We start from the raw sequence: 20,053 nt of genomic DNA on the forward strand, positions 1-20,053 counted from the left end.
TGTTGTCTAGTTTAGCCGATCACCGATAGGAGAACATAGTAGAGTTTCATACAAGAAACGGAAGAATAGAATGCAGAATTTTCAGCTGCTAAGAAGTAATGAGTTTGGAGGATCTGTTTTTGATAGATTGGGTCAAGATACTCTTCGATGGGGTCAAAGAGTGCTTTGCTGAAGCAAAATCGGTGCTTAAAATGCTTCGGTGGTGCCTCATTAGTCTTTCTGACGCATTCGGGGTTACGACATTACTTAGACGGCTCAAATCGATTGATGTCTCTCCTTGGCACTTCCACATCACATTATACTTATCCATCCATCCGACAGCATCAGGATCAGGCATTCAATTATCAAGAAACTGGGCTTCGCGCAATAATCATCTCATGCTTCTTCAAAGAAGTAAGAAGAGAATGGGAAAACTAGAATAAGAACCAATGCCTCTTAGAATATGTAATTGGCAATCGTGCTGCATTTATCGGGAAAGAGTACAGAAGATTTCTCCTCATTGAACTCTTAAGACATCACAAAAGATGATATTAAGAGCAAATCATGTGGCTAAGGTGAGTACGAAGAATCTGGATAGTAGAACCGAGCCGATAAAGTTTTTTCCCTCAGCAGGACCGAGGGAGTTTTTTTCCCTTCAACAAGACTACTTCCGTTGCTTGATGGCTTCTCCTCGCTGCATATTTGTCTTCCTTAGAATCATCCTAGATTGTACACAGGATATTATCTACATAACGTGATAAAGTATGTATCACAAACACGAACTGAAATGGCTCTAAGGAAATGCTAGAGCTGTCTCCCAGCTTACACCGTACTTATGGTACTAAATGCGAAGGGGGACGGTGGTGGAGGCACCTGAATTATCCCTTCAAGCATTAGCATAGCCTTCTTCATGCTTGGTCTTAAGGCTGGATCTTCCTGAATGCACCAGATGGCAACCATCACAAATCTCACGAGCTTCTTCTTGTCATTCATGGCTGCCTCATCTTTTCCAACAAGGGCTTCTACCGTACCTTCTCTGTAACAGTCATAAGCCCAATCAACTAGGATCACACTCTCCTCGTTGCCGGCTTCGATGTCAATGCTTCTCCTACAGCAAATGATCTCTAGCAGCAGGATGCCGAAACTGTAAACATCGACCTTCACGGTAATTGGCATGTTCCGGAACCATTCGGGGGCGACATATCCTCTCGTTCCCCTTATTGCAGTGTGAGTCTGGCTTTGGTTTATCAAGAGCTTGGCTAGCCCGAAATCAGAAATCCTGGCACTGTAGTATTCATCGAGAAGGATGTTTTGAGGCTTTATGTCACAATGGATGATCTGAGTGCTGCATTCTTCATGCAAGTAGAGGAGTCCTCTTCCGATTTCCAAGGCAATTTGGGCCCTCTGTTCCCAACTGGGTTTCAGATCCTCAAACAAGAAGCTCGCCAACGTTCCATTGCTCAAGAACTCGTAAACCAACAAGCGGTTTTGCCCTTCGTTGCAGTACCCGATCAACCTAACCAGATTCTTGTGATGGGTTTGTCCAATAATTATAACTTCAGTTTTGAATTCATTCTCACTCTCCTGAAAAGACCTGTCCAACTTCTTCACTGCTACACCAATTTCGGAGTCTCCAATTGCAATAACCCCTTTGTAAACTATGCCAAACGACCCCCTTCCAAGTTCCTCCTTGAAGCCATCTGTGGCCTCTTCGAGCTCTTTGTAGGTGAAGCTGCGTATATTTATGTCCATGCCGCTTTCATCTTTGAAGAACCGTTTCAGTTTATTTTGGTATATCAAGAAAAAGCCAAGGCCTGTTGCAGCAATCAGTATGAAGTTTACAAACACTGAGCTACCTAAAAGAACTGACCCGGCAAGAATCAAAGTATCCTTCTTGTCATTATTTGATCCTGGAGGACTAGGATTCTGAAGAGGAAAGCCATCCTTTCTTGTCTTGATGAAGGCCTTCGAATTGAGGCTCATGTCGATCCTGCCGTTGGACAGAGGCAGCTTCTTCTTCCAACACATGTCGCCGCCTCTAAAGATGGCGACGGCGCACATGCAGTCGTGGAGGCAGGAGTCTTTACACTCGTCCTCGGTGAAAGGTTGTAAGAGCTCGTAATCGGAAGTTGGCCAATCAATATTAGTAATATCTTCAAGCTCAAACACATCTGGTCCTGAACTCTGCGCTTCTCCGCAACTTTGTGAATAATTAGGCACACAACCTCTATACTCATCTTCCTCGTCAACCACGGAAAATCCCCGCGGGCAATCGCAGACAGGCCTGTAATTCACGTCGAGCCTGCATATCCTGTTGAAGCCACAAACGCCACTCCCTACTGTTGCCAGTGCCAGATCAGTTTTGCATATATTCTCCGGTACCATCCAAACACCCGTCCAATTCCCCCCGGTCTTGGGGCGAGAGTACTGGATGAAGACCCCGTCCGACTCCAAAGTGGCTCTCAAATAGTAGTCCCCGGGCGATCCCCCCGAAACTGTCGTGAGAGGCGACGTTTGACCATTGTCATGAAGGAGATTCAAGAAGCCCGAGCCATTAAAACTAATCCCGGTAATGGGAACGGGAGGCGAAAGAGCAGGGAACTGGAAGTACGGTGCGTTGGCGTTACTGGAAGGCAAGTTTATTGTCCTAAGCAGGAGATTCCCATCCTGCAAATCGAGCTGAAACCTTCCCAGAGAGAAGTTGCTCGCCGAAAGTCTAGAAGACAACAGAATCCCGTTGTTCGATACATTCTGTCCGGGCAGGATGGTGTCCGTGGGGTTCTTGAAGCTCTCCCAAAGTATCTCGGCCTTGCTGTTCCTGAGAACAAAATTTCCAGTATCGCTCATGTACCCATAAGCGACCGCACCGACTATGGGATCGGAGCTCCATAGAGATTCGTCTCTCGGATCATTGAGAGCGAGCCCGCGATCAGCAGCTACAGCCAGTTTTGATCCTCGGGGCGCGACCACTGGTGTGTTTTTATCGCTGGCACTCCAGACCATGGTTTTCTCAGGAATCTTATCGTACCATATGGAGACTAGGAAATTGTCGCCATTGTCGAGTCGTCTGAACCCCAAGGCGAAATCTCCGGAGGGAGAGAGCCACGGAGCAGACTCCTTATCCCCAGCAACCAGAGACCAGCCCGTGGCTATGTTGGACTGCGAAATGGCAAGATATGGCAGAAGAAGAAGGAACAGCAGGAGCAGATGGCTAATAGAAGCAAGAGAAGCCATTGTTGCTTTTTTTCTTTAGCTCTAAAACAAAAATGATCGACTGGCTTTATACATGAGGGAAGGGAGTGAACCAGGGGGAACAGAATGGTGAGCAAAAGTCCAACTGAGAATGTGAACGTGTACTTTCTGTTGTTTCCTTCCACTTTCTACGAGCGGCAGGAGCTTGGAAAATGCTCTGCATCCTTGAAAACGAAAGCAAGCTAAGAGTTTCCTAGAACCTTACATTGTTTTGAACGGTTCTAACTTTGTTTTCCTTTTTGCATACGTTAACGTTGTCCACTCGACTCAGGATACGTAGTTCAAACGCCTCCATGCTGAGACTTAAAAGTCAAAGGGGTTCAGCAAGACGTGACCGTTGGGGTGTTGGGTCAAAATGGTAATTCAAGTCTACATCTTGTGTTCCAACCGCGCAAAGGCACCGGTTGACCGGTTCATGGCTCTTTTTTACTTTCTTTTGTTCTCTTTAGATGGGACAAAATGATGCACTACTGAGGAAAATTCAAACAGAGGACCCGTTCAATATTCTATTGGTCTTCTCCAGCAGAGTAGCATCTGTTCAGCTGCCGTCTTCGGTTGGCAAATCACTTTGACCATGAGGCCTGGCCCAAAATGAACCGGCCCAACGTTCGCGCTACGGTGCAGTTTGCAAGTCTTGCTTGGACATCTGTGGAATCTAGGAAAAAAAATTGTCCATGTCTCATTTCGTTTGTCATTTTGAAATAATCTAAAACCAAAGTTATAGTTGTTTTAGCAGTGATGGGAGAGCCAAAAGTAAAATACCTCCATTCGGTTTTCAGATCACCCTTGCTGTTTCTTGAGAACATACTCGATAAGTGAAAATGCAGAATCTCCTTTAAAAACAGGTGACTGAATTATGATCATATACTATTAAAAGAAATGAGGGTAATTATTTTTTTCTGACGAAAATTTCCGAACCTCCTCACTTTCATGAAGATGACTAAGATTTCTTTTCAAGTTTCTAACTTGAATTCTGAAAACCGCTTCTCGTTGTTTCGAAATGATGTCAAATGCATAAACTACTGTGGTTCTCAACGGAAAATGTAAACAGAAGATTTGACACTAGTCCAGAAACCAAAGTGGGCCTTAGAAGGGGAAGATCCTTCATTGGCCTGTGTGATTTTGTTAACCAGGAATATGGGATTTGGGTACTTATGACTTTCAGCCGAATGAAAATAATGGAGGTCAGATGTGAAGTTTCAATTAGATCTGGAAATAAGTGCATCTATTGTGATAATCTCGCTATCTCGCCGTTGATTCCGCACGGATTATCTCGGACGATTCTTCGTTACATAGCTCACTAACATGCTGCTGAATTGTATGGCCAAGACAAGAAAGTGGGAATTAGCTCTAATCTGTCACAAATTTTTCCCACTAATAGTCACAAAGGTCGAGGCCTCAAGAATGCTCCAGATGTATTATTGGGACATCACTTGATACATACAGAGAAAATTCGAGCAAAATAGTGTTCAACATATACTCTAAAGCAACTGCTTATACATCCAGTTCACCTACCCAATCAGAAAAACCAGAAAAAGGAAAAGAAAAGGAAAGAAATTGCCTAATCAGAGAATGTAGAAATAGAGAAAAAGTTGATTCCTCTCTTTCTTAATCTGAGTTGAGATCTCTATGGCCTAAACAGAATCTTCCAGAGCTATCTGTTCTGGGTTGGATTCGACTTGCTCGGAGGCGCTCTCTTCAGGCTGGCTTCGACAGATTTCTGAAGATCTTTAGCAGCTTCACTCAGCTTGTTGAAGTGAGCTGAGAATAAGTTTGTGGAAACCAGCATTCTTCTTGGGTAGCTTCTGTCTCTTGAATATTGGGCTTGTGTCTCTTGATGGAGAGTGAGCAGTGATAGCATCAGACAATGCAACAGAATCAATGAGAACACAGCAACAAAGGCTCTGCAACTGTTCTTCATGGCGGTGTGTTGATCTGAAGAAGAGTGATGGAGGTTGAGGATTTCTTTGGAATTATGATGGGAGTGTGAGGTTGCTATGCGGTGCTTGTGCTTAAGCTTAAGCTTGACAAAGGGGTTATATAGATCCAACCCACTACAGTCAAATGTGCCGTTTCTCTTTCTCTTTCCTTTTTAATAACCCGGAAGTAGTACTAGACAAATTGTATTTCACGACTTCACTAATGATATACTGATATAAGATTGTACTGTTGGCATTGTGAAAAAATGAGAGTTGTTTTGAAATCATGTGAAGTCGACGTATTCTTTTGTGGGATCCAATTTTGGTCGTGTGATTTGCGAAATACAATAACTTAGTCCGCTTCCATTTCACCAACAAGAAAAGGAGGAAAGAAGCCAGGATGACCATTTGATCAAGGAATGCGATTACATGAGATTCAAAATCAATAATACTCAAGCATGTGCAGTCAGTTGGCCGATATTGTGTCGAAACAATTAAGTATGACTCCAATTCCATATCATGTAAGAAAAATCTCGCCGTCATGCTCGGTTGTTCAGATTTACACGAAACAACAATGGATCTGTGGAGATATATGGAAAATTTTGAAAAAATACGCCATGTTTATGAGGAATTAGAAAGCTAAAAGAGATTGGTTTTCATCTTGGCACCCTTTTGACGCCAGTCAAATGTCCTCACTGGAGCCCACTGATATGGTCTCCGGTTCAATCCCATCTTCAAGCTTATAAAAAAAATGGCAAAAAGAAGATGAGCAGGTGAAAAGAAACGCATTTCGGGTTATAAAAAGGACATGGTAGTTTGGTGATGGAGGCATATCATAATATCAGGAATGCATGTCAGAATTTCTTCTTCACAATGAGCATTTCTAAAACAATTTCCTTGGAAGATGCTTCATTTTACTAATGCTTCCTCTGTGTTTCTTTTAGCTGGTTGGAGCTTGGAAGCAGCTGATCATGTGATGATGAATTGAGTATTATATCTTCCTGAACGTCTCTGAAATCTCTGGATGTTTAAGGCTTTAAGCAACATGTCTCATGTGACTTATCACATGAGAACCAAACCAGTGGCCTCATTTCTGTCCTTCTAAACCAATTAATTAGAGGGTGTACCATCAAATAAGTTTGACAAAACACAGCTTAACTTAGCTGGGTTTCTCAGTTTTAGCCTGACTAACTTGATAGTACTGCTGCGTCAGCTTCCCGGAAACGCGCCATTAGTCTCTCCCCCATCATTTAATTGCAGGGTTTGAGGTACTAATCGCCCATTAACTATAAAAGATAAGGTGGTCTGTAATGCACAGTACTGGTTCTGCTCAACCTTATATTTGACACTCTTTCGTGATTCTAAGACTCGGCCACATATCACATTGCTCTCAGATTTAGAAAAGGAATGCACACCTCGACAAATCAATTGACATCATTCGCGACATTTAAACCTTTCAGTATAGTCGTGACCACATTTCAGAGCTTCTCGGGTACAGGCATTACAGTTGCAGAGACACGCACTCGAGGTCTCCAAAGACTAGTTTAATGTTTGGTTCTCGCATCGGAGTCTGGTCTTAATATTTGCCATGGTTAATGGAAAGTGTTCCCAATTTCATACCCCATCAAATCATAGTTTCCGATTACCTTTCGGCTGTTTTCGTATTCTCTCCTCTTTGAATATCTTATTGCTAGTTGATCTTCTTTAAAAGGGCACTCTGATCAAGATAATTATTCATATATAAGAATGTTCTGTGCAACATTGCTGGCTCGTCAGTCATGACGACAGAGCCCCTCCAGACTCGCGGAAATGTACGAAAGGAGAAGTTTTTACCTTTGTTCTACACTTTCCTGTTTTCCGGATAGATCTCGCGGCGGTCAACATCTTAAAAACGAGCTTCTCTTCTTCGCAAACTTTGATTAGTCTTCACGGATAAAACAAATCAATATCCTAAGCAGCAGCAGGACTAGATCTACTCATTCAAATTGTCTGCGTCAGCCGTTCACCTGCTTGTGTATATGTATCCAAATAAGATCTCCTCACGCAAAGGGAAAGTGATTCAATGCAATCGTTCATGTGGATCGGAAGATTCCCGCTGCGTCGACAACATGTAGCCTCTGTCACTACCGCTAGTAGGACTCGAGATTGTAGGACCTGAGGTCTGACTTTCAGCCAAATTTCGTTGAATGGACAAGCGCGTTCTTTTGAAGCATGGACTCATCAGACATCCTAAAACTCAAATCAGACGTGGCAACTGTCGCTCCGATTGACTGAGCATGTTGCAGTAGAAACAAGAACTTGCCATTGTTCGCTCAGGATCATCCTCCGTCTTCAGTGACCGAACAATACATTTCCCGGGTTCCACCTTTTATGGTTTATCTGATGTCCTCTCACCGATCATTTCCGGTCCATACGAATATGAAAGAACACTAGTACAATCCACGAAAAATCCCAAGTTTTCTATCCTTGAATATCACTACCAAAAGGTTCCTGTCCCAGTAGTGTCATCCTAATAGTGACTCGAGTAGAAATAAAGCCTCCAGTACCTAACAGAGTACCCTCTTAAAGTCAGACCGGTAAAGTGAAGCTCGACTTCATCGTTGCTTCGAAGAAGCAGTTCCACTGAACATAACATGCATTCAGAAGAGACGGTTCAATTTCGTTGGCAGGAGCCATGTTTATCCTCCTGCTGGTAGCCATTAGGCGGGCCTGGTAGGAAATGGAATCAGCAGTCAATCTTGCAATGCAGAACGCAGCTCCGGAAAAGAGAGAAACTGAAGTGAGCCTAGGGCAGTTGTCAATGGACAACTGGTTCGATCAGGCGCCAACGATAACTGATAATCTTAGGCAAGAGTTGAGCAGTTCCAGGGCAATTGCCTCGAGGAAGTTGCTGAGCACTTGAATCAGATTGAAACGTGGGACCAAGTGTCACCAAGCAAAGCAGAACTGAGAGACCTCTCGGAGGAGCAATTGTCGGCGCCATAGACTTCTGTAAAAGGCGAATCACCCTCCAAATCAAATTGAAAAACCGTTGAGGCAAGTCTTTATATGAGGAAGGACAAGTTCGTAGCTTCGTTCATGTGGGATTGCAGGAGTGTATAAAAGAGTTGAAACATTCTATCCAAATGCAAGCATGCTGAAGAATTACTCTGCAGTAGTTCACGTCCAGGGGCTCCAGCTACAAAAGAAGCGGATACATTTTCCCCATACGATACAGGGTAGATCAGAGTAAAAGCTTGAATCTCCTGACGACCGTTCGTACATGACAGTAGGACTGCAACTCTACCGACCACTAATGCAGATTCGGAACATATGGTTCAACATACCCGACTCTCGACGGTCTCTAAACCAATCAGATACGAGATCTCGTGGCCTCCTCGTTTTCCTCGAATGCAACCACCGACGGTCCAGGTCGGTAATTAACGGGTATCTTCTCATAAAGAAATAACATTTTATTCGGTTACATTTTTGAATTAATTCGGTCGAGTTTTTGTCCACTCTGACTCGTACCATACCGAGTCTCAAGGTCTTCTCCTTTGACGCACATGCAAGAACTTTCCCAAGAGGTCAACCCCCATCCTAGTATTGCTCCAGCCTGAGCACGCTTAATTTAGGAGTTCCAAAGCTAAGAGTTGCCGTTACATCAAAAGTATTGAGATGCATGTGTGAATTGTATCAAAGAAGTCACACATCGAAGAATTGGTATGTTATTGAGCACTTAATATAATTTTAGTTGACCTATAACTCATTGGCTTAATCTTTTGAGCGAAAATGGGTCCAACTAAATACGTTGATAGATATCGGGCTTCTACAAGGCGTAGGGTTTCTGCTGTACCCTACTAACAAATGGTATAAGGGTTTCCGGGCGACTTTGTGGTCCCCTTCGCCATCTTAGAAGCCTGCCATCTACTATGCCTAGCTCAGTTCTTGACAATTTTATAAATGAGGCATCATCTGTTGCCAAAGTGGTTCATTTGAGAATGTGAACCTCAGGGCGCCACGCCATTGAACCAAACTCATTCTAGAAAATCATATAATTGGTCAGAACTGCAGGGGCATGATCTCATAAAAGGGTGAGTCGAAGCAGAGCATTGGGCAACAAAATCCCGCGGCTAATTAGCTATAATTTATCTGATTAAAAATTTACTTCCAAAAATATGAACAAAACATGCAAGCAGGAGACGATCTTTGATTTTTTTTAAATGATCGCTTCTATCGCTCACAAAAATAAATGAACGAAAATACTCTCTTCATCCACAAAAATATTCAAATATAAAGTATTATCGATAATCAAAAAATAAATTTATTAACTAATTATTTCACATGATATTAGCGATCATTTAAAAAAATATTCTCCTCGTTCTTTTTTTTTTTTTTTTGCCCAGTTGCACTCTATTCGCTTCACCATTGGATAGCCTACTGATCAAGATAAGCTAAAATAATATTATCTTTCGGATCGTAAGCATAAATCGAGAACGTCGCATGCCGGAAAAAGAAAAATTTTGTTTTGGACAAACCAAAGATATTTCCTTAAAGGGGAAATCCAACGAGATTATGTTGACGAATACCGCGAATCGCTTTGCACCTAACCTACCGTATTTATCGTGTATATCCGTGTATCATATCATGTATATGACCTTCCCACGATAATACGGCCCTCCCGACGCCATTGATCTGCATCATAAAGCTCTCTCAGGAGTCAGGCCTCGGAAGTGTTCTTTTGCCGGCGCCGATGAAGTTATTCGAGGTCCCTCTCCTCTGCTCTATGTCGTTGGTGTTTCTGGACCGGGTCCGGACCGGCCTTTGAACCGGCCGAATCGGGAACGATTTCCAGTTCCGACCGGTTCTCTTCCCTCACCGGTCCGGTACTGAAAAATTCCCAGTTCTCTTCTCACCCGGCAATCCTCCTTCTCTCTCCTTCTCAAACCCTAATTCCATTGTGATCTCACTCAAGACTTTCTTCTTTTCAACCCCAATTCCCTTCGCATCTGCGTCTAGGTTTTCTTAGTTCGTGACGCCGAAGTCTGATTGTTCGGATTGTCGGTGCTTCTCCGCAAATTGGCAGATAATTGCACCCAAATCGGCTGTCGCTACGCTCTGTTGTGATTTTGTTGCTTCCTCTCAGTTCCTACGTGTGTTTATGCATCAAAATCAGTTCTTTCAGGCGGATTCGATGAGTATTTGCGGTGACGGGTTATCGAGACTCGTCGACTCTGTCCTACGAGTTCGTGGCGTTTAGGAGTGCGGTTGAAGCGAATCCTGGGTTTTCCATCGGTGGAAGTTCTTGGTTTGAAGCAACGGGGATGGATCAGGATATGCCTGATAGCAGCAGCGGTGAGTTTTTCACTTTCTTGTTTTTGACTGACTCTCTGGTTTCCAAGGTTGTGTTGGTGTCTAATGCCGTTTGTGGAATTTATCTTGTTAACCAATTAATTAAATTTGAGAAGAGAGTGAAGTCATAGCGGCTGATGTCTGTTAACGTTTGTATAGCAAATGAAAACAATCTGTTTGGTTTTATGGTTCTTGCTCGGTAGGAAAGTACGATTTTTTCATGCTTTTAGTGCAGATTTGTAGGTGGAACTTGATAACTAAGCTTTGGAAGGGCTTGGCTTTGAAAGGGTTTAAGAACTATAATTTCAGTTTGGTTATGAAAGCTCATATAGGAATGCGTGGTTTTGATAGTTGTTTCTTGCTGTAGTTTTGAGGGGAGTGGAAAAGATGTAGTTCGACATACTGAGGGCGCTGGGAAAGTATTTGGGGCTGCTGCTGTTGTTTCATCTGAAAAATTGGCTTGAAAAGGTTTAGCAGCGCTTCCAATTCTAATGTCAGTGAGAATTGCGAATAAGTTTACCATGTTAATGAGGATCGGAATGTAACCTTTTGTTGTTTCACCGTGGTATATAAACTGCCAAGGCGGTGGTAAAACTTTCAGATATTGGGATAGGTTGCGAGAATTCTGACTTCTCTTGGTGCTCTTTGAACTATTCTAATGTCAGTGAGAATTGCGAATAAGTTTACCATGTTAATGAGGATCGGAATGTAACCTTTTGTCGTTTCACCGTGGTATATAAACTGCCAAGGCGGTGGTAAAACTTTCAGATATTGGGATAGGTTGCGAGAATTCTGACTTCTCTTGGTGCTCTTTGAACTATGCCGTTGGAATGTGTGAGGAAGCTTATGGGAGGAAGTTCTCATCAGAACATTCTTGTTTCTTTGTCATACATATTGAATTTGTCAGAGTTTTACTTGCTATGGGTTTGATCTACTTGTACATAGGGCTATCGTGTCCAATCGTTGTGGTTCCCTCAATGTGTTGTATCAATCCATGTTATTGCTAATTTGTTTTACTTTTATCTAGTATGATTAGGATTTGGTTTTATAAATGGATTAGTAAGATGTTCACCGTGTTCATTTTATGTCATATTGTTTATGGTTTTTTCCTGAGTCATGTTGTCTTCAAGGCGCATTCCTTTGTCATTTCAGAAATTGCTTACCCTACTTGTATGCTTGACCAATAATGCTGACTTGCCCAAGATCATTGGCCCAATTACAGTGTAAAGATTGGTAGCTTTTTTCTGTTTACGAATACTGCAACATGGAGTGTTTCGGAGTTTGTTGGAACTTGACCATGACCACTGAGTACCTCGCTTAGCATACACTTGCAAGCGTTCTATATTCTAATTTTTTGGGTACTAGTGAAGAATGAAAGATTTATAACCACTGCAGTCACATTCGGTACATCTCAAATCAAAATTTTTTGCCTACGAAATTGCTGCAGGTACAGATGACGACCTCCCTCCTCCGCACCGCGGCAGATTCCAGAGAGGACACACTGCTGGAAATGGAAGATCTACAGTTTTAGGAACTGCGCCTTTACCCAGGATTCATGACGACATGGAAAATCAGATCAACAATATTGAGCAAGAAGCTTATTGTTCAATACTGCGAGCCTTTAAGGCTCAATCTGATGCCATTACTTGGGTATCTTTACTCGACTTGTTATTTCATTCGGTCCATCTTCCGTGCTTCATCTTAAGCTGCTTCTACGTATGGTGTTTTTGCAGGAGAAGGAGAGTTTGATTACTGAACTTAGGAAAGAGCTGAGAGTGTCAGACGAGGAACATAGAGAGCTTCTTTCCAGGGTCAATTCGGAAGACATCATTCGGCAAATAAGGTGCAATAGCTTGACATTGCATACATTTTATCTTTGCTGATAATTTGTTATATAGTTGCTGGTAAGCCCTATGTTTTGACTACTGGAATCAATCATGGAGCAGAGAGTGGAGAAAAGCAAATGGGCTTCAACCAGGCAGGCCTGGTACTTCTCGGCACATTCATGACCCTGCACCTAGTCGCAATCTTTCGGCTTCTCACAAGAAACTGAAGACCACACAGTCTGTTGCTTCTTTGTCCATGATCGCACCACCTCCATCAATACCGTCATTACAACCACCTCGGTCAGCATTTAGACAAGGGTCTCATACGGGAGGCAGGAGTAAGAAGACAAAACCAGTGAGTTCTATATTTGATATAGAAGTAATGGCGAATTCAGATGGATCTTTCCTCTTTGCTTGTTTTATTTTGTTCTGCTCGCTGGATCATCTATAAATTCCATGCAGAAATCTACTGCAGGTGCTGGGGGAAGGCCTCAAGGTGCCATTCGTGGTTTGTCAGGGGCCTTCGCAGCGAAATCTGATTCGCTGATAGGCAAGAAAGTGTGGACTAGGTGGCCTGATGATAACAACTTCTATGAGGCTGTCATAACAGATTATAACTCAGTTGAGGTAAATACATTCTTACTAATGAGACCATACACCAAACACACCTCCGATTGAGCTCCTTTTTGTGTTTTAATAGGGTCGGCATGCATTGGTCTACGATATCGATACAGCAAATGAAACATGGGAATGGGTTGACCTCAAAGAGGTAAGAATGTCTACTCAACAGCATTATATTATTGAACTTTGGTAGAGAAAATCTTGATCAGTGTCGTAATGAACATGATTACCATGACTTAACCGAAGCCGCTTGTACTCAAAATGGGCCCAGACTGGCTGGTTTTTAGCAATCGGTTTAGGGTAAGCCACTTTAAGCTGTTTAAACCTTTTAACCAGACATAGTCAAAGCTTGCTTACTTATTAGCCTTGTGAAAGCAGCCAGCCAAGGTAAATGATTGATTTTAGTCGACTCACGTGTTTTATCACTTATGTACTCCGCTTTCGAATTTAACGTGGGAAATCTCATCCTCATTCTACTGTGGCCTGGTCAATGGGGCGAGCTCTCTAACATTTTGGACCCTCAATAATCTGTCTTCAAACTGCAAGCACGCAGATAGGCTGCTCAAATACTGAGACTCCTGTTGGGGATAGACTTGTAGAGGGTCTCGTTGTCCTAGTTATTACCAGTCATGAGACCATACATATTCCAGCCATAATCATCATGATAAGGACATACCGCATTACAAAAATTATCCTCTTCCCTGATATCTCAGAGACATACTCACAATTTCTTTTTTGTCCTAATGGTAGATATCTCCTTCTGACATCCGGTGGGAAGGCAATGACCATGGAATTTCTCATAGAGAAGCCCGTCCTGGTGTCGGTCAGGGGGTCAAGAAGTCCACTTCGAAAGGCGGTGCTATTGCTGGACTTGGAGGAGGTAGAAGGACAACGAAGGCACAGACTCGAAATAATCTTCCTTCATTGCAAAGTGGCATAGGCAGGAAGGCTTTGGGCGACATTGAATTATTTCACACAGATTCTCTAGTCAAGAAGGTGGGCTGTTGTCATCGAATAGACTAACTGGTCAAGAGTCATGTCATTTCATTTGACTAATATTGGTAGACATCGATACAGGTGGAGAAAGTGTTAGGTGCAGAGCAGCCCGATGCTGCAGAGATTGCGGAAGCAAAGAGGGCTCTTAAGGTAACGATGTTCTGTCTCGTCACTGGTTGAATCATATTCCATCTTGCATGACCTTTACCCTAATATGGGCGTCTAAATGCAGAAGCAGGAGCTGGCCCTGGTTGATGCGATCTCCAGGCTTGAAGATGCATCCGATGGTGAAAGTGGTAATTACTGATTACTTTTACCTAATAACCTAACATATGAAGTTAGACCGAGACGACTCAGGCGCATTTTGAGCGATGCCTTTGTAGACATTGCTAGTTCTGTAAAAAATCAAAGTATACACAGTCAGGTTCGGCGGTCCTCAAGTTCTTCGTTTCTCTCTTATTTCTTCTTTTATTTTCTTAAATTTTTCACTTTTGTCCCTCCGTGTACATTGTATTTCAGTCATCCATCCTTAGAGTGGCTCTTCTTTTTTCAATTTTTTTGTGAGATTGGATTGAATGACAAATGAAAATATCATAGTTCAATGATGCCCATGGGAAGCAAACTTTTATGGGTATAATGCGTCGGTTCGCGATTGTCAAGAGTACAAATTTTCAATTCTTTGTACTTTCCTTTTATCTTTACAACAGATGAAAAGGGATTGTAGCCTCCCAAAGAGGCATCCGAGGAAAGAGGCAGTTTGAGACATTGAGCAGACCAAGTTCTGGATCTGATGTAGAGAACCAGAGACAGTGGTTTTCTCAACATCCCATAGTATGCTGAAAGTGCAATCTCATTTCGAGTCCCAGACAGTTCTAGCAATGTCTGAGCCTGTAACCTTACTTGAGATAGATTCGGCTGATCTGTCATTGTAATTGAATCCCAAATGATTCATTAGTCAGTTACTCTGTACAGCTTCTTTGATAATTATATGAATTGTATATCATTTCTACATGATGACACCGAGTTCTATGTGATCTTTGTGTTTGCGCGCGAGCTCGTGCGTGTGGGAGATACTGTGACAGATTGTTTCATGAGACAGGACTGGAATGTGGATCCTTAGGTACAGATACTACTGCCAAATTGTCAACACTAGGACTCAACACCCTCCACCAAGAAGGCAAGCAAGCATCCGGGCACAAGGCCCAGAACTGATTTGACGGGTGCATCACTTAAGCCTCTACTCCTAATAAACAGCTGTTGGATAGCACAAGCCAAATAATATTACAAGGACGTGATGAACTCGAGAATAATACTCACCATTTGTGCATCAATGGGTGCGTCACTTAAGCCTCTACTCCTAATAAACAGCTGTTGGATAGCACAAGCCAAATAATATTACAAGGATGCGATGAACTCGAGAATAACACTCACCATTTGCGCATCAAAAGCAGGGCCTTCCATTTGAAAGTGCCCCGCTCCTTCAATCAAATGCTTTTCAACTCGACCAGCTGCTCCACTCAGCTTGTTCTCTAGCTGCTTCACACTCGTAAAGCCATCACGGGTTCCCATGATGAAGAGCTTCGGTTTCGGGGATTGCAAGATAGATTTATGGTGCCGCCCAAAGAGAATTGAAGAAATCATTCCAAAAGGATAGCCTATGCTAAGATATCCCACGACTTGTTCTATCTGATCCACAGCTGAGCCAGCAATTGGTGCCCCTGTAAGAGAAACAGAAATAACCTTCATATGTTAGCGAAATCAGAGTATAAAGTGGCATAATCACAAGTAACTTAGTGCAATTTCCAACGTTTAGATAAGGTGGAGATTTCCATAAACTTCCATACTTGGTCATTCAAAATGGAAAAAGAAACTGCAGGCGGCCAATTCAGATCAATCAACCTCCAGATGTATTAGATTTCACTGACTTTAACTCCTTTCCCCATGTTGTTCATACTGGGAGTCTGAATTTATTACTTTCCGCCTCCAATGTCTGAATTCTTTAGATGCTGGAAAAAGCAACTGCTCATGCCAGGTTTAAATAACGTACTCTTAGCTGATGAGAATTAGAGGACAGACTCACAGTTTGCGGACCTAATAAAGAGTCTCAATGCTGCCTCTGCACAGTACATGGAGCTACTCTTTCCCCCCAACCCCCTGGGGACAGTAGTCACCACAGAAGCAAATGGGCAATGCACATCATCCTTCTTTCCTCATAGCTTTTTGGCCTAAGTATCTCTTTAGATGCTTAATTTTGAGAGGATTGAGATCCTTTCGATTCTGGGAAAGGAATCACTATCTTAAAGATCGTGACATAAAACTTCCAATGACATCTCATTGTCAACCACTAATGTTTCCTTCGAGGTGATGTAGCATGATGTTGGACACCTAAATTGAGTAAAGTAATGGAAAGGATCTCAATCCTTTATAACAACTTCAACACGTTTTTTACCACTTTGAGAGTATATTATGCCAGTTATTATTTTTACACTTACATCTGCATAGGTCACCCCCTCATTGCTATTGTACATGCACAGAAATAGAAAACTCTCTTGCAGTGCTAGTATGGTAGAATGCTTAATGCGATTGTAATAAAAACTAAAAACAATGTCCAAAGACTGGAAATTAATCCACGAGGACACTACCCTCGTATTGCCATCCAACATGGTAGCTGCTGTAAGATGGACAGTTGATGGGATTGAGTAAACTTTCCGGTTCACACTCATAGGCTAGTACCAACATGCAGTCTATTACATTTAGGGGTGAGGATGGATCCGGGGCTGAACTGGGAACCAGTCCGAACCAGCCAGGTACCGGGATCCCAAAAAAAAAAAAAAAGAAGAGGAAACTGATACTATGAGGTTTGTTCCCCAGTTCCTAGGTAAGAACTGAACCGGGAACCAGAGAACCTAATTTAGATTCAGAGACGGCCGTGTGGATTTACATCACAGACCATCATTCCAAAGTTTGAATTCGAAATAATCAATTGTGATCACTCTCGGACTAAGAATCAGATAGACTCTATCAGCCAAGACTTGCTACAGCTAAAGCAGCTATGCGACCCCACAAGAAAGAAACTTCCAGATGATACAGTGATAGAAGAAATTCCTCGACCAAGATTTGCACCATAGCACAAGGATCGAAAACAAGCAGTCAGCTCGAGAATGCAAAGGATCACAGTGTACAGAAGCAACATCTGCAAAAACAATGGTCCAGACCTCCTATTTCTACTGTCTTGACCACAAATTCATCACCTCCACATCAAAAGGCACTGCTACAGGCTGTTCACATTTCTGTCTAAAAACAGTGAAACACAAAGCCCATTTGGTAGATCTGCAAAATGGAATACTTAAGCAAACCATCTGAAAAACAGACGGCCAAGCCAGGCTCATCCTATTCTAACTCGATAAAACCAAATCACACCACCATCAACACTTCCCAAGAATCGCATCACATCACCCAACAAAATCGCAAATTCTTCAAAGAAACCGTACCAGCAGAAGAACCCACGAGCAGAATCCTGCGAAGCGAGAGGTTGTCGCAGGCCCAGTTGCAGACGGCGATCACGTCCTTGACCTCGGCGAAGCCGGTGAGCGACGGCCTCCCGGTGGACTTCCCAGCCCCTCTCATGTCGAAGGTCACCGCCACGAGGCCTCTCCCGGCGAGCTCGGACGCCATGCCTCTCAGCAGGGCCTGACACCCGCCGAGCACCGTGTAGGGATGCACCAGGACGACGCCCAGGCCGTCGTCGGCCCTCTTAGCGTCTTCCCTCGGCTTGAACAGCCTCGTGTGGAGGATGACTCCGTCGGTGGACTCCACCTTGCAGGACTCGACCGTGTAATTCGACATGCCTCGGGGTACAGAGACAAGGAAATCGCGTTTGCTTTAGAGGGTCTAGAGAGAGAGAGAGAGACAAAGAGGAGGTTGGCGTTTGATGATGGTTGGGGAGATGGAGTCACCCACCTCGTTACTACTCAGTTACCCCACCCACGATGAAGGCTTGGAGTTGGAGACGATGCTCCAAAATGAAAATATGTTTCTGTTTTTTTTTTATATATATATAGCTTTTAACATAAATATAATTATTAATATAGTTTGTTTAGAGGAAAATTAATAATTAAAATTTCATTGAAATTGAAATTTGATGCTACTTGATAAAATGAACCAATAAAATTTATTTTCATCATCGCCTAAGATGGTTAGGCGTCGATTAGTATCGAGAATTAAAAACTCTACTCATTAACTAATATTTAAGCGAGACAAACATGAATCATCGATTTTTCACAGAACGGACACACTTTAGAAAATCACCTTCAAAATTTTGCTTTCTTATTCCTTCTTTGCCGAGCCCCACCGATTGTTAATTGGAAAAGGTAGAAGCTGATCACTTAAGTCACCGAAAGAACACCAAGAGTTTCTTTAATTTTCATAGTGAAGTGGGGACCCCACTCAAATTTCACATGATCTAAGATGAAGTGTACGAAAAGATTAAAGTTTCCAGAATAAATCCATCTTAAGATTGAAAATTACATGGCTTGATTTCTGGGGCGTGGCATTTTGCCTCGTGTGATACTTAATCGACGCATTTGTTGCTTGCGTAACTCTCTACTATTTGCGTAACAAATAATTACGCGGGAGATAATCGGTACAAAGTAAAAACTTTGCCTATACTTTGGGTTTAATGGTTCCCGTGGTGTAATCGGCTAAAGAACTTTGCTTTTGACCCGTTGAAATTCATGTATGTTGAAATAGAATATAAAGAAGAAGAACAGTTCAATCGTGGGGAACCAGCAGTTGCAATTTTTTGAAAAGAAAAGAAAAAATTATGAAAAATCTATGAGAGTTGGACTTGACCCAAAAACAGAAAGAAAAAGGCCCAAAAAAAAGAAGTGGATAGGTGTCAACTTAAGAGAGGGCCATTGTTTCTTTTACCAATTTTTCACCAAAAAAAAAAAAAAATTTATGAAAAAATATAATGAGAATTTTAAATAAAAAAATGAAGTGACATCATTTTTTTAAATAAGGGCCTAAAGTGGATATTGTTTCAAATAAGAGCTTTAAGTGGTTATTTTGGTCTAAAAAAAGAGCATAACCTTCCAGCTAGTCAAGGGCATTTTCGTCTTTTATTTTTTAAAATTTTTTTACTTTTTTCCCTTGCTTGTTTTTGAATATTTTTATTTCTTTTCGTTAGTGGCTAGTTTGCCACCATCCCCCACGGACGATGCCCCGAGAGGGTTGGGCGAGGGTCGCCTCGCCCGCAATCGGCGAGGGTCGCCTCGCCCGCGATCGCCGAGGCCGCCCTCTAAAGCTCTTGCCTGCCACAGCAAAGAAAAAAAAAGAAACGAGAAAAAATAAAATTAATTAATTAATTTAGAATCATAATTAGTTTTGGATGAAGATGTCCTTAATGGGCTAGAATATTTAGCGGGTCGATGAGGCCAAGCCATTGTTTGAAAATTATCATAGCTACTTCGGGCTCTTATTTGAGACCGACATGTCTATCTTAGATTCTTATTTGAAGTAAAGTCCACTACAAACTCTTTTTTTGATAAAATGATTGGCATTTTATGTTCTCATTTGGAATTTTCTCAAAAAATATACGAAGTGAGATATAAGAGAGAGAAAAGACCAAAAATAAAACAAAGTGGGTGTGTGTCAACTTAGGAGAAATCTGACGTGTCACTTTTGACGAGGCCATAATGGTCTCTTTATCAAGCACTTACTATGTTAATATTACATAAGATTAGGGGTGTCAACGGGCCGGGTCTTGGCTCGGCTTGACCCAAGCCGGCCCGAAACCGAACGGTGCCAAGTCCCGACCCGGCCCGAACCCTCTTCGGGCCGGGTTGGATCGAGTCGGTTTCCTTTTTTTTTAATCAAAATCATTTGACATGTCCATAGAATGAAAGAATATAAAAAATAAAAATGAAAATAAGATATATTAAAAAGAAAACGTGGGTGAAAAAAAAAAAAAGTCGGAATCGGGCAGCCCAACCCTACCGCAACCTAACAGTACCAAGCCAGCTCGAAAGGTCTGAAAATTAGGATGATTTTTCGGGCCCGACCGGATCGGGTCCGATCGGACCAGCGTGGGCTTTTTTGACACCCTTACATAAGATATAGGGAATACTG

At 42.4% G+C, this 20,053-nt stretch overlaps 2 protein-coding genes across 5 annotated transcripts; one reads left to right on the top strand and one right to left on the bottom strand.

The window, feature by feature from the left end:
• The first annotated feature begins 10,231 nt into the window (after window positions 1–10,231).
• LOC115734395 (protein EMSY-LIKE 3-like) lies at window positions 10,232–15,423 on the top strand. Of its 4 annotated transcripts, XR_007198583.1 has the most exons (11): window positions 10,232–10,484; window positions 11,929–12,131; window positions 12,215–12,324; window positions 12,428–12,662; window positions 12,770–12,934; window positions 13,008–13,076; window positions 13,679–13,924; window positions 14,006–14,074; window positions 14,157–14,220; window positions 15,045–15,199; window positions 15,315–15,423. XR_007198583.1 is itself a non-coding variant. In XM_048279900.1 (10 exons), exons 1-10 carry the CDS (start codon window positions 10,454–10,456, stop codon window positions 15,134–15,136), a joined length of 1,284 nt encoding a protein of 427 aa, XP_048135857.1. In that variant the 5' UTR covers window positions 10,232–10,453; the 3' UTR covers window positions 15,137–15,246. The 4 variants fall into 4 exon arrangements, 3 of the variants coding, with proteins under 3 accessions (XP_048135857.1, XP_048135858.1, XP_030521011.1); XM_048279900.1 differs by lacking the exon at window positions 15,315–15,423 and having other exon boundaries at window positions 15,045–15,246; XM_048279901.1 differs by lacking the exon at window positions 15,315–15,423 and having other exon boundaries at window positions 10,232–10,481; window positions 15,045–15,246.
• On the bottom strand, window positions 15,277–17,919 carry LOC115734397. The gene is made up of 2 exons (XM_030665153.2): window positions 17,416–17,919; window positions 15,277–15,642 (listed from the first exon to the last, which is right to left on the bottom strand). Exons 1-2 carry the CDS (start codon window positions 17,768–17,770, stop codon window positions 15,320–15,322), a joined length of 678 nt encoding a protein of 225 aa, XP_030521013.1. The 5' UTR covers window positions 17,771–17,919; the 3' UTR covers window positions 15,277–15,319.
• Window positions 17,920–20,053: the final 2,134 nt, after the last annotated feature.

This window comes from Rhodamnia argentea, chromosome 6, assembly GCF_020921035.1.
Source record: "Rhodamnia argentea isolate NSW1041297 chromosome 6, ASM2092103v1, whole genome shotgun sequence".
NCBI classification, from domain to species: Eukaryota; Viridiplantae; Streptophyta; class Magnoliopsida; order Myrtales; family Myrtaceae; genus Rhodamnia; species Rhodamnia argentea.